The sequence below is a fragment of the Tauraco erythrolophus genome, chromosome 2 (genome assembly GCF_009769465.1).
Source record: "Tauraco erythrolophus isolate bTauEry1 chromosome 2, bTauEry1.pri, whole genome shotgun sequence".
Lineage (NCBI taxonomy): Eukaryota > Metazoa > Chordata > Aves > Musophagiformes > Musophagidae > Tauraco > Tauraco erythrolophus.
In genome coordinates, this window is record NC_141466.1 from 21,611,776 (window position 1) to 21,626,419 (window position 14,644).

General features: G+C 36.8%; 1 protein-coding gene across 1 annotated transcript in view; it reads left to right on the forward strand.

Annotated features, from left to right (window-relative positions):
* ATG5 (autophagy related 5) overlaps positions 1-11,058 on the forward strand; it is an 82,178-nt gene extending 71,120 nt beyond the window's left edge. The window contains exon 8 of the mRNA XM_086631270.1: positions 8,873-11,058. Within this exon, the coding sequence (XP_086487396.1) occupies positions 8,873-9,009 (137 nt within the window). The 3' untranslated portion in view covers positions 9,010-11,058. The remainder of the gene's footprint in view (positions 1-8,872) is intronic.
* Positions 11,059-14,644: the final 3,586 nt, after the last annotated feature.

Genomic DNA, 14,644 nt, shown 5'->3' on the forward strand with positions numbered 1-14,644 from the left:
AAAACTTTTAACTACTGAAATGTTAGATGTTTAAGAAAAGTGTTTTAGGATTCTGTCATAAATTAGTTTGGGGTTTATTACAACAACCCCATTAAAAAGTGTCTATTAAATATACAAGAATAAAAATTTTAAAAAATACAAACAGTTTAGTTAACTAAAGTTTTCATTTCCATCCTCTATCTGCCTTTCGATTGAGCTTCATGAACTCTTTTACAGGAGGAAAAATCCCCTTGCTTGTCGTAGGTGGCATTACTATCAATGTTAACTGTTTTGAACTGCCTGCAGAATTATTAAGAATAGTCTGCTCAGGGAACCCGGACTTACTGGTGTTTGAGGCCAAATTCACTTACTCTAAAAACTTTCTCAATGGAATAGAAAAAGGTTTTCTAGTTTGTTTACATAATTTCTGGCTACTATTAGCTTAAAAGTGTAACCCAAGTTCTCATTAGCTGCTCCAAAGTATAATGAACTTCTGCTTGTGGTGATTAGTTTTATCCACCTTTTTTGTTATTGTTTCAGAAATGTGGCTATCTAACCTGAGGATAGACTTGAGGTAGAAGATGACAGAAAATAACAAGAGAGGAAAAATTGCATGGAGAAGAAAATGATGAATAGAGGTGATACTAAGTATTTGATTTGATTTCAGTATTTAATGATACTTAATGTAGATGATAACGTTGCATATTCATCTACTTTCATTTTGGGGACAGAGAAAGCTAGGACTGTGCTGGAATATAATCCAGGGGATCTAATCATACTAAGAACTGTGACAAAGAAACTTTTTTCCTCTCCTTTAAGTCACAAATGTCTAAACTCAAGTAGGAGATGTTTATGCCACGAGAAGATCATGTAGAGATCAGCCAACTGTCCTGTGTTGTCAAAACCATGTAAAGAAATACAACAGTAATTAAAGCTAAATCAGTGAACATGGACTTCATGACAGTGTTGCAATGGAGGAATACTTGAGATACCTTGTCTGGAGTTAGGCTTTTGTAATCAAGTACTGTTCGCTGAGGTTGACACAGATCTGGTTCTATCATAGTGTTTTGTACTAAGAAGCAGTAGTTCTTATGAGGGCCTCTGGTAGGATGACATCAAGGCTTTGTAAGGGTGAAATTGAAACACTTAATATGAATGACAAAACATTCCAGGTTGGAGAGAGACTGATGTTTTGAACTGTTTATTTTGGAGAAGTATTTTAAAAGTCAAAATAATGAGTCAGAAAAACTAAGTTAAGCACTGTTGTTCTGTTATCTGTAAGGAGTCATTCCATAAACCTATTAAAAATTAACATTCCTTTCAAAAGAGATTTTTAAACAAAATACAAAGTTGTGGATTTTAATTACCATTAGTTGTCTTTGAGGCCAAGAAATTGCTATAGTTAAAAGCTCTCTGGGATATCTGTATAGATACTAAGAATATCGAGAGCTGGGAATACATATTTAGGAAAACGCTGACCTTCGGTTTGAGCAATTGAACTCATGTTGCTACCAATGGTTAAAATGAGAGATACTCTCTTGTTGCTGCCAGTTAAACAGATTTACCTGATTGTTCATTTATATTCATATTGGGCAGTTGGATTATATCCAGGAACTGAAGTTCTTACTCTCCAAACCACATCTTGTGTTTGGAACAACATTTATTCCAGATACAGAAAAATTTTGAGGAAAAAGACCTGTTCTGAATCATGCATTGACCATGTATTTCTGTGTGCAAGTTCTTCACCTGAAATCAGCATCAGTGGCTTTCCCCGGGGCTGGCGGGATATGTAGGCAGGAAGGAAAAGTCAATCTTGTGTTTTTGTGTCACGTATCAGCCTCTAAATTTTTGAGGTCAGAGGAACCTTTTCTTGTGGCTAGGCTATTTTACAGTCGGCTTTGCAGACTTCTTTGTGTGTTCTTGCTCTCGTTCAGAGGATGTTGAACAGCATATCTTGCAGATTGTGATCCAATATATCATCTGTGTTTCTGTTTAAACTGATAATTGCTCCAAATTAGGGAGAGGAAGGGAATAAGGATTTTGGTAGTTTATGCGCGCTTAAAGTGAGGCGAAAAGTATGTTAAGATTGCTGTGGAAAATCAGTCATTTCTAGCAATGCAGCCTACTACTGTGACGAGCAGGGTCCTTTTTGCAATAGGGTGGAATTCACAGATAAGGAAATCCTGGGATATGATGGCTGAAATAGGCTAGTGTGAAGAGAGAGAATTTAATTGTTCACTGTCTGAAGTATTTGTGCTGAGTTTATTGACAGAGCAAGTGATCGTTTGGCCAAGACATTTGACTTTTTTTTTTGTATGCACTTTCCATAAAATTGTATAGGTATTGAGCACCTGTTAGTACACAGCGGAGTAGGTAAGATTTGTTTAAAATACAAGTTTGTTTTTCTATTTGAGATCTTTATGTTGAGGTCATCGTTACTGTGGAATCTGAACGTCTCATTGTATTTCTGTACTTGGTCATTATTACACATACACATGCCAGAAACTGATTGCAGAAATGTTCCAGTTAGATTTGAGTTTATGAATGGAAAAGCCTGAAATAATATTTTTTAACTTCTAATATTTTTTAAAAAAAGATACTTAAGAAAAGCAAAGCAAAGCATGGATATTTGATTTAGAGATGAGTTGAATTCATTCTGTAGGTAAGCTTGCTCACTAAGCAAAGAAATATTTTGCTGTAAATTAAAAAAGATGTGCTATCTGGCTAAAGTAAATGTTACAAAAGTGATGTGAAAATGTTCATAAATACCCCTTTGCTTAATTTTTTTTGAAGTTTATGGATATTTTATGAGCACATGTGATTTTTGTAGCACACATAATGAAAATAATTGTGAAGCTTGTTTTGTTGTAAATGGTACCCAGTTGTTGTCAATTTTAATAGCAGACATTGGAGCTGTTTTCAGTTTTGGACGAGTTGCTGTTGAAGAACTAGATGTTATTCATCAGTTTCAGTGCTAGCAGCTGAAAGATCCCTATATCGTCAAATTGAACCATTACTGACAATATTGAGGTTTTGGATTTTTTTAGAGATGTTAACTATTTAAAAGTGTAGTGCAAAAAGTGAAGAGCGTTCATCAAGTGCTTGTTTGTTTATATTCTGCTACTGGTGCAGAAGTTACTGGAGGACTACTTCATTAGACTATGAGGCTTGTCTGGGGTTGTCTCTTCTCTGTGTGTCCTAGAATATCCAACCTGAGGTGCCTAGAGAGGGGAAGGATAACTTCAACCACTGTCCTGTTCTTTCTTCCCACCTGTGGTTACAGGTTAGAACATAGCCTTTGAATTTGCTTGCTAATACAGTGTAGTCTTTTGTAAATAATTGCACATAGTTGCGATCCTCTTTGCTAGACCAGAAGCCTAACTTTCAAGTTGAAAATTTTCACCTTTGTTTGCTAGGGACTTAGCCTCACTGAGCTTTGGCTTTAGGCTTTAAAAATTGAGTCAGCAATATCTGACAGTAACTAACTCAGGGGTTGCATCTATGCGTGAAGCACATTACTGGAAGCCGTGTATCTCTAAGTGATTTCCTAAGAGGTACATGAAAATCTTCCCAATGAAGAAGTTGGTGTGTCTTTTCAGATTCAGAGGTGTCCGAGGCACCCGCTGCTGAGCACATGCTGTCCAGAAGTGCTCTGGCTGCTTCAAGGTACATGCACATAAAGGCTTGTTCTCCTGCCTGATCATCTGAGGAGCAGGAGAGGTGGAAAGGAAAGCAGACACACCACAGCCACAAAAGGAGGACTCTGCTCCTTATAACACTGACCCAAGATGAGTTTTCCTACAGTGATGATTTCAGGAATACCTTTAGTATCATATTATCCAGAACATATGATGTATTCTGAAGATAAGCAAGTGTTCATTGCCCACTTCACAGCTGAAAAAGAAACTAGTTCTGCTACGTTATTCATAAGGCTGCTACTGCATGACACTTTCCTGGGTTGTGTATTTACTCCTTAGGCTTTTTAGTATCCTTGTCCAATATAGTCCTGTGGCCTTGTATCACGCAACAAGTGTGGTGTTTTCTCCTAGTTAGAAGCACAGTGTTCTATTTCCCTTTTTAGAGTCTTAAAGCTGATTTTGTAAGTGGTGCTGCCTTCAGTAAGCTGCGATTTCTGCATTGTCCATTTTGGTAACTGCAGGGAGGTTCTGGGTCTTGCTATGCAGAGGGCTTGCATATGGAGGATTCTAATTGAAGTACTCCTGGGACATTTTTGCTAAATCCTGAATATCTTGTATTGTCTGTCAGTGAAAGAATTTAAGCCAGCTAAATTGCCCTGGCAGGTGATTGCTAGAGGCCACAAATAAGAAGGGAGGTATTTCATCCCACTGAAGAATTTTAAGTGGTGCATCACGGACTTAGTCTGGTCGGAGAAGCTGATCGAGTGTAGGTGAAAGGGAGTATGTAGCTGCAGCATTGGTGAGCATTGTGGTGCTAATCTGAGTGAAAAATGGCTGAAATATGTACCTTTGCCAGAAGTAGTGCCTTCTCACTATTCTGCTCATAGGCACTTGAGTCTATCTCAAAAACAATCTTTTCTTTTCCCTTCAATTCTTCTTTTCTAATTAAAAAGATAATTCAGAAAAATGTATTTGGATTGCATCAAGGATATGTGCAACAATCGAAATTCATGCTGAAGAAGTTTGAATTCTTTTGTTTCCTAATATTGAGCGGTTTACTTTGCAAACGGTAACTTACGTAGCTAAAGGAAACAGAAAAACTTACCGTGTGACACCATGGCATTGCGCCATCTTCCTGCCTTCTCTGAAGGCCACAGATTTTTCTCTTCCTTGTTCTTTCTCGGTGTCTCACTGATTCTTGGACATTGAGGGTTTTTAGGGGAAGTTTAGGATTAGCAACAGCAGATATTGTAGTTGTTAGGGCATTCTCCTTAAAGAAGGGAGAGTGGACTCAAGCTGCCTTGAGTTGAGGAAGGCTTTCAACCACTGTTTCAAGGACTCTGTTGAGATGCAACGGCCACTCTTTCTTGCTTCTTTCCAGCAGATGCCTATCTGCAAAAGAGAGTCCTTTGCCAATACTTTCTTTGGCTAGATCGAAGTGCTTTCTGATCTGGAACAGAAGCACCTTATAGGTGATAGAGGAGCAGACCTCTTCTTAAACCCTTCACTTCAGCGCTGCATGTTTCTGTCAATTTTCTGTACAGAGTTGGAAAAGTCTTCTGACTTTACATGGTACGATTTATTAGCCTGAGTCGGATACCTACTTTAAGTGTTGCAGCCTTTGAGGTAGTGTCTAAATTAAGTGATCTGAAATGTCTCCAAAATGTCTTGGGACACAAAATGTAAGCATAGTTATCTGCCTTCTAAAGATGCAACGTTGTTAAGTTTTACCAAAAAGCTTTCTCATCTGTGCTTATCACTTGCCACTAGTGACTTTTGGGGCCTGTAGTGCCTTCTGTATTTATGAATTTCCACCAGGAAAGCAAAATAATTTAATCTTGGGTCAACTGCTCTGAGAGGAGATGACTTAATTGATTTTGAGAGGGTTGGGTTTTTTTTGTAAATGCCCAAACAGTATTTCTTATTTGTGCATCACTTCAGTAATATAAAAATACTCTGATTTTAAGTAAATAGTTATTATGCACACACGTTATAAAAACTGCCTATAAAACATACATTGCTATGCTCTTATTTTTCTGATATTTTCAATTCTTCTTCTTCCTGAGGTTAATTTGCAACAAAGTAAAAGAAACCATCTTCAGGTCGCATGGTAGCTAAATTGTAACTCAGTTCTATCATGATTTTAAAAGGGGGGCATCGGTGAGGGAACTGGAAAATTGAACTACTTGGTTTTAAAGAAATCCTGGTGTGGTTTTTTTACTACATTACCGAATATCGTAAAATAGATATTGACAGTAATGATATTTTCAGGTCTGGACCTCATGCACTACAGCTGAGCAGAGTTATTTGCCCTAAATTTTATAGGCCTAGTCCAATGACATAGAATGGCATTAATCTTCCTTGGAATTAAGTCATTTAAATCTTACACCACTCATTTAAATATGTGTTGTGTTTAGCAACTTGTACACTTTTATAGAGGCATTTTGTCAGTCTAAAAAGATTACTTGTTATCATAGAATATGGATGGGGAAGAAGAGGGCAGCACCTGGTGTGTCAAGATGCATATAAAATAAGCTACAACTCTTAAGACTATGAACAGTAATGGAAGGAAAAATATTATGTAAATCTATTATATCTATAAACCAGGTGGATGAAGCTTTCATGATAGCTAGCAAATCATCCAGTACCCAGATCACAGTGGTAATGGCGGATATGAATTAGACAGCTGTTGAGACAAGAATAATATTTTCCAGTAATATTTTTAGTTTATTTCCTGATGACAACTTTTTGCTACATAAAGCAGAGGAGCCATTTATAGGAGAGAGACTCTGTATGTTATTCAAAATGGGGAAGTTATTGAAAACATGAAAGTTGAGGAAAGTTTGGGTAAATGTGATTTAAGTGAGAGTTTATGGTCCCTAGTAACAAAAGGAGGGAAGAATGCTAAAGTAAAAACAATGGATTTTGCAAAAGTCGGCTACAGTAAATAAAGAATTGGTAGATAAGATCTCTTTAGTCAAGCCTCAAGGGGAAAAGGAATTGAGGAGAAGTGATGCTTTGTCAGAGATAATACTAAAGCACAAACAATGCTAATGCAGAGATTTAGACTTTAATTAAACTGTAAATTCTTCATTGACCTCGAAGACTTTCTCAGTTTGCTGAGGAACAGAGTAAAAGGCTTGTATGAGAAAGGGACAGAGTTGGGTAGGGAGCAGGGAATGGGGACATGCAGATTAACTGCATTTCGTTTTTTAAGCAAGAGGAATAAAGCTAGTACGTACAGGCACAGACATTCAAAAATGTTCTGTCACACAGTAAAAGAGCCAAAGAAAGTGTTTATCATTTATCAGCCTTTCCTCCAATGACAAGAGAATGATACTGAGGTTCTGAAGCTTTTAATCTATTTTCTGTGCAAGTTTTTGCCAAGAGTTAGCTACGTATAGGTGGCTAGCACAGTACTAATGCCGAAACAGCATTCTGCCAACTGGCTGTGCATGCAAATTAGCTGTTTCTGAACATTAAATAATATTATGAAATGTAAAAAAAGGTCACCAATGCTGCGGCCAATTTATCGAATACCACAGATAGATTTGAATTTGAAAGTGTTAAATACGTATATTTGGGAGTTACTTTAATATTAAAAATATTTAGATATTCCCTAACTACTTAGTGTGAAAATTTGGTTTCTGAGATCTTTTCTTTTGGATTTTATACTCTTGACAATCTGACTGATAATGTTTCAGCCCAATAAATACCGCCTTTGGTTGCAAATACCAGAATTTTATTTTTATACGACGTGCTGCGTTCTTCTGACCTGTCTGCAATAAAACCAGAAACCAGCAGTTGTTTATGCTTAATTTGGTGTGATAATGTGTATATTATGCCATTTAGAGAATCAAGCTTTATATATTTAATCAAGAATTTGTGCAGAATGTGATACCATGTGTAAGTAACATGTAACTAATGTTTAATGTTTTATTTTAGGCAAACATTAACTGTCTGCTTCTGCAGGAAGAATTATTACTAGCATAAAGTCAACAGCATATTCAAGGATGATTCTTTCTAGTCTAATTTAGCCTGTGTTAGCATAGATACCCGGTTATAATACTAACTTCTTTGAACAGCTGTCAAATCATTTTGGTTACCAAACAAATGTGGTCTATGTTATAAAATAGGAATTATTCTACAGCTGGGGTAGCTGAATGAAAGAGCCAGTAATGACACCTTCATTTCTAGAATCTGCTCTTTCATGCAACTCTTGGGGAGCATGGTGGTTTGTTCTGTAATACAGACAGTTGAGGGGAGCATATAACACCAATTAGAGAAGACAGTGATATTTTTGAGCGCTGAATGTGGATTTCACTGTGGTGGGTCCATGTGAGAATGCCACAGTATAGTATAAAAACAGTAAAAGGTCACTGCCTATTTCCCCTTTCCCCTCCGCCCCCAACCATTATTTGGAGCATATTTCAGATGCTCTTCCCATCTCAAGACTCTGAAATAAATTTTCATTTTTGGGGTTTTTTTTTAGTTCATTTCATGACAGTTATGTCAGTTGCTTTAGCTGGTTCCCATCATTTGAATCAAAGAATCAAAGTACTTGCATCCTCTGGGACAAGTATAAATAAAAAGAATTGAAATATTCTTAGAAAATATTCTTGTCATACTGGGAGTCATTTGCTAACTTAGCTTTACTAAGAGATGAAACTAATTGAGACAAAGCTGGTGCCAACTCAGCCTTCTGGGTAACTCTGAAATATTGCTAGAGACTTAACTAAATTATTCTTAGCAAAACAAAATTACTTCAGCAATATTACATGTACTATATGTGTGACATATTACGTGTAGTCCAACTCTTTCAGGAGATCACAGTATTAAGAATACAACTTCATTAGTATGTTTTATGAAGCTCAACATCATAAGCGTGAAATTCATATGGCTTATAGCCAGGCGAGATGGACGTGCCTTAACTGCAGTGACACCAAGCTGTGATCACTGTAGGGGAAAAAAAAAAAACCACACCACCAAACTTGCAAATAACAAAGAAGAGTGGCACTTTCATTAAGTTTCATTTTAATCCAGTTTTTTCTTGGAATTAATTTTAACTCAAAGTTTCTGTTTTAGATGATAGAAGTCTCAGCTTTCTCCGTACTGTATTTCCTGCTTTTCATTCTGTTAGACGTTAAACTCTGTAACACCAATTAAATCTACCGTAAATTAAGTATAAGTAAATGTTTAATCTTTCTGTGAACTTGGAATGGTGTACTAGTGGTTTCTCTTTTTCTTTGAATTAGATGGAGAGCAGAAGACTCAAGTGATGATTCATGGAGTTGAGCCAATGCTGGAAACACCCGTACAGTGGCTAAGCGAACATATGAGCTATCCAGATAATTTTCTCCACATTAGTATCATTCCCCGACCTACTGATTGAAACTCAGCTGTATTGGTAATGAGGATCATTCTCAAGCTGGAATTATAAGGGCATGTCAACTTCTTGCTTCCGTCAGTTTTGACAGAGGCAGCCTGACCAGAAGAAAAAAACCAAGAAAAAAACGAAACAAAACAAGAAGTCCTCACTGCTGCAAGCCAAACAGGAAGAGAGATCCTATCACCAGATAAGGGCAATGGGGCTGATCTTATTTTGCATCACCGCTGCTTTTCTTCACCGCTGTAACTAAATCGGTTGCGATATGAAAGAATTTACAGGACCTCTGCGAGTCTGCTGTTTTCTTGTAAAATATAATGAAGCTGAAACCGTCAGCCGAAGAGCAAATGGAAATATGCCACTTGATTGTATTTCTGATTAACAAATAAACAGGGCTGTTTCCTAAAGCGGTAGTGTTTCAACTTTGAGGGTGGAAACATTGGTTTAATTTTCTAGAAAGTTAGACACTGAGAGGTTCAGTTACCAATAGCTTTTTGTAAAAGATCAAATTACTGTAAACCCATCTTTCCTTAATGAGAAGTTCATGTTTACAGTATGTGTATTGGTATGCAAATGATCTTTTAACTTTGATAACAAGCAGTGAGAGATTTTCAAGTAAATCCATGAGCATGTTCTGTCATTTAAAAACATGCACAACTTAATAATTTACAAATACTTTCAGTTTGTATGATGTCACCGAATACTCCAGTATGTTTATTATTCAAACTGGTTTTCATAGACTAGCAATGATGTAGGATAATTTGTCTCAGGATTTGTCATGCCATTTCTTTGTGCTCATCTAAGGTTGATTTTTTTTTCTGTAAGAATATTTTCTTAATTTAGTTTAAAAAGTTTTAAAAAAAAAAGTAAACGGATGTTGCAAACAATTGTATCCTGCTGTTTATTCCCATAGACTAGAAAACAGTTAAATCATGGAATGATGAACAGATGTATTGCTTTTTAATAATTTTGGATTTTGGAAAGCTGAGGCTTTTCCAAGCTAATACTTCCTTACATCTGAGTTTAGTTTTCTACTGTGGTCCCTGAGCAAAGTCTGAAATTTGGAAGCTTCCAATCTCGTTGCACAGATTTTTCCTTAGTTTAGCAGATGTATTTTTAGGTTATTGGATCACTTTGGTTTCTCAATGTTTGTTACCATTGCAGCTGCTACCAGGACTCTGCCATTTTTTTGTGTTATGCTAAATTCATCAAACTGTGTGCTATATTGCTTTGTCTGCAGTTTGTGGCTGTTTGTGGCACAAGACTATGTTTATAGTAGACATATTATCAAATATGTCAAATATTATCAAATATGAAGAAAGCATGATGTTTTTTTTCAAAAATAGCAGCTGTTGACGTTCCTACTCAAAGTCTTGACTTGCAAATGTCCCGGTAACTCCCAGAGCTGTTCCCATTTTGTTTCTCTACTCCCTTTATGGTAGGATACTTACCCATATCTGAAAAATAAGAAAATGAAAATCAATCAAAGAAACAAAAACCTCTTTAAGAAACAATAGGGGAAGGAAGGATCTCCTTGGATGAAGACAGAATTGAGGCTAAAACAAGCCCTAAGGACACAAAAAGTCAGTAGACAAATTACATCATGTTTTAGATGTAAATGAGGAAATAGCATTAAGGAAATGGAAGGGAAAAGGTAATAGTGACATAAACCTATGCTGTATTCTGTGGGTCATGAAGAATTTTTAAAACAAAACAAACCATGCTGATCTGTGTTTATGCAGAAATTGGAACATAATATTCTTACAGTGGAATGATTTGGTTGAGTTATTCTAATTTCCAGTCCTGTTTGGAATTTTTGTTAGAGTGTTGGATTGGCATTTATAAACTTTCTTAGGCAGACACATCTAAATATTCTGGAGAATTTCAAAGTCCTGCCAATGGATAAAGCAAATATTTTGTAGAGTCTTATATTTCAAAAAGAAAAAAAAAATCTTTTGTAGGGATAATTTTTCCATTAATCGGGATAAGAGGCAGTACATTTAAAAAACTGTAAAGATTGTGTTTCCTTTGTTTTAAGGTAAGCTGGAGTAGGTCACTGGCTATTTTAATATATTCTACACCAGCATTTTAAGTATACAGCTCTCTTCTCATGGCCCGTATTTGCTAGTAAATCCAACTTTTAAGGCCTAGCATGGAACAAAGAAATAGCTTGGCTTTGAAACATACTCTTTCCTCTTATTTTAACTATTTAAACTTTATTAAAAAATAAAGCAAAGTTTGAGTCTGTCTTCATTTCCAGCTAAGTAAGGATTTTTGTCATGGAGTGACAAAAACATTGAATTAATGCTTAATAAGTAGGAAGTTCTTAGAGAGCTGACTGGGTGACATACCTGAACAAAAGAACATCATCACAAAAATGAAGGGGCATCTTTGCTTTACCTGATTTATATCATGGTTTTGTAGTTTCTTTTACCTAGTGTGTGGATAACAGTAACAGAGGTGAGTTGTGGCTTAATTAAATACTTTTCTTCACTTTGAAATACTTCAACTTCTGGAAAAAACAGATTTGGTGTAAAGTGGTCAGAATCTAACATAGTGCTCATTAAATTAATTTCAATAATTAGGAAAAGTGTCAAATACCTGCACACACATGCTCCTCTACGTTTATAATTTAAGTGTATCTGGTGAGCAAGTTAAATCATAGTTTAAAAAAGAGCAAAATACAGAGCTTATTGCTGTCTTCACTATATTTCGTGTTGTTTGGCAATGGCTGCCTCTGGTTTAGAATGTTCAGTGAAGAAATTGTGAATTTTCTAGTTATTTCTTTGATACCACTGGCTGTCAGTCAGCCCACTGTCGGCCAGCACACAAGGCAGTGCCTTTTCTTTAAGTGCTAGAAATTGGTTATTTTAGATTTAAATTAATTTCCATTAATTCTTTGGCAAAAGAAAAAAAAAAAAAAAAGAGCCTAAATTTGTACTGGTAAAACGTCAGAGGACATTGCCACTACTGGGAAGAGCGTGAACTTGACATCCGAAGGCCTGGTAACCCCAAAAAATGGAGAATGGGAAAAGATGTTGAACTGAATATACAGAGTGGACACAGGGACTAAGGAGAAGGATGTCTGCTGGGAAATGAGTAGAGCTCGTACAATGGCGTGTTATGCTGCTAAAGCTCCTGTAATCCTGGGTTCCCTTTAAGTACAGAAAATTCAGAGAAGAGGCGGGAATTTTTTCCCGGATGGGCAGTGGTTCTCACATGGAATATTAGGCGGGGGCAGGGGGGAAGTTGTCTGAATGCCCCTGTGCAGAAAGGAGAGATTGGAGCTGGTATAGGGACTGTGCTGCCTTAGTGGCAGAAATGCAGATATCGCTGGCCATGTGTATCGATGTGGTTGGGAAATCTTGCAGGAATGTGAAGAAATATTAAATCTTCAGGACAGAGCAGGCACAGGAACGTGCAGTACGAACTAGCTATTAATAAACTTATGGAAAGGAAAACCATTGAGCTACTTGAAACCCAGCTGCTTCTCCACTGAGAGTTTTGGGAGCTGTGGAACGAGCCAATAGGAAGGGTAAGTTATGGAAAGGATAAGAGCTGATTGCCTGCAGTAGCAGTCATTGGACACGGGGCCTGGGAAAGTCCTTTCAGTTCTGTGTTCCTGCATGTTTTGCTCTGACAGCCAGATACCTATCAGCTGATGAAGGCTTTTGATCATCACTTCCAGTATTATTTATAGCCTGCATAATAATTATGGCCTCTTTTTAAAAAAAAAATAAATTTCCTTATATGGCGAATTACATCGGAGTGAAAACTCCTTCCTTGTGGCACTGATGATAGTTGGTGTTTTTTCATTTCCAATATTTAGGAAAATCTGAATCTTGACTGTACAAGTGTACTAGCACACTCTTAGGAGACTTCCAGGGTCAAAAAATGACTGTTCACTTCGGAGAATGTTTCACAGCTTGCCAGTGATACTTTACCAAATCAAGGCACTGGACAAGAAAGGGATGGGTTAATCCTTTTCCTAGGTACCTTCCAAATTGAACATTTTTGCATGTAATGATTTTAAACTCTCTAAAGAACCTAGATGTTCGCTTGCAAATTTAGTAGTAGCTTACCGATGTATTTATTCATATGCTACCATGTATAGATGTTAAAACTGATTACATACTTGTATAAGTCTAATATTAATATTAGTGATTCTCAAATTATGCCAGAAAGTGAACCGCGCTAGTGATCGTGACAGCTCCCTGTTCTGGTGCTGCAGATGGATGAAATGTGAAGTTTAGTGGATCTCTGGCATTACTACTGCTTTTTCCAACTTCAGCCTTCCAGCTAAACCAAAATTACTCTGTCTTTACTGAGAAAATAACGTTACTTTCTTGACATGGCAAGAGTGTATTTCAGGGGAAAGTATTTCTCCCCCAAAATATTTTTGATTCAAGATTTGTGGCTGTATCAGAATAACAAGGCTTTTGGGAAGTGACTTTAGCCATTGATTTTAGCAGTCCCTGTTTATTTGGACAGGAAAGAGATTCCTGAAGTGATTATTTTTTTCCGTTCCTTAGGATGAGAAAGGGTATGCACAGAGGTTCTTAGAATTTCTATCACATCACATACAGAATGGATTTCTGAATGAAAGCAAGTAGGTGTCTGTTCTGTGTTACAACTTCTGGTTTTGAGACAGGGATGGTGACATTTCAAAATGTCACACTAAACCTGAGTAATATCTCTTGAGACAGAGGTAAAAAGACGTGAAGTTTCAAATGCTCAGAAGTAGATTTCAGATTTCTGTACTTTCGAGTTATACTATCGAATTAGCTTATGGAAGAAGAGTTTAAAATGAGAGAGATGTTTTCTTTCCTTCCCTTGCCTTTCATGTCTCTACGATTCAAGTAATTAAGTTCTTTTAACTGTGAGATGAAACATCGTTTTTTCTAAACAATAGATGAAAGAACGCAAAAGAATACACAACTTCTTTCAGATAACAGCTGTGCAAACAGGTACATGAAGAGGAGTTCTGGGTAGTTCAGGTTTATATATGTATAAAATAACTAGCAATTATATGAAGTTTAAAGGTATCGTTTTCCACTTGGTTTTAATAATATTTATATGGATAAAAGATGCTTAGGGTAGAAAGAGGCAGTCAAACGCCGTGGTAGGGTTGGAGGAGCTTGACTTTACTGCACTTGAAACTGCCAAAATGCGTCAGATTTTAAAATAGCACTTTCCACTGAAGATGTTTAAAGCCTTAATCCTTGCATCATTTCACTAATATAGGTCAACAGATAAAATAAAATGAATACCTTGTGGGAACAAACGTGTGATCTAGTTACCGATACGCATTATATTCTCATCTTCGCGTTCACGGTAATCGTGAGTATCGTACAGTGGAAAGGGTAAAGCTGGTACATGATACAGTTTGCATCTGCCAGCATTGGGAGGATTGCTTGCTAGGCTTTGTCGAACGCGTTTTGCAAGTTCACGTGCACGTCTTAAAAGCCACTAGAAGCTCAGTCCTCTTTCAAAGAAAAGCAGGCTGTGGTGGGAGGAAAGTAAAAATAAAAAATCAATAGCGTTGTTCACTAAATGTTCTACTTTCATGGGAGCCTTACAGTGAAAGGCTCATGGAGAGAGTGCACGTGCAAAAGCTGGTGGTGTCTTATTTCGCACAGAT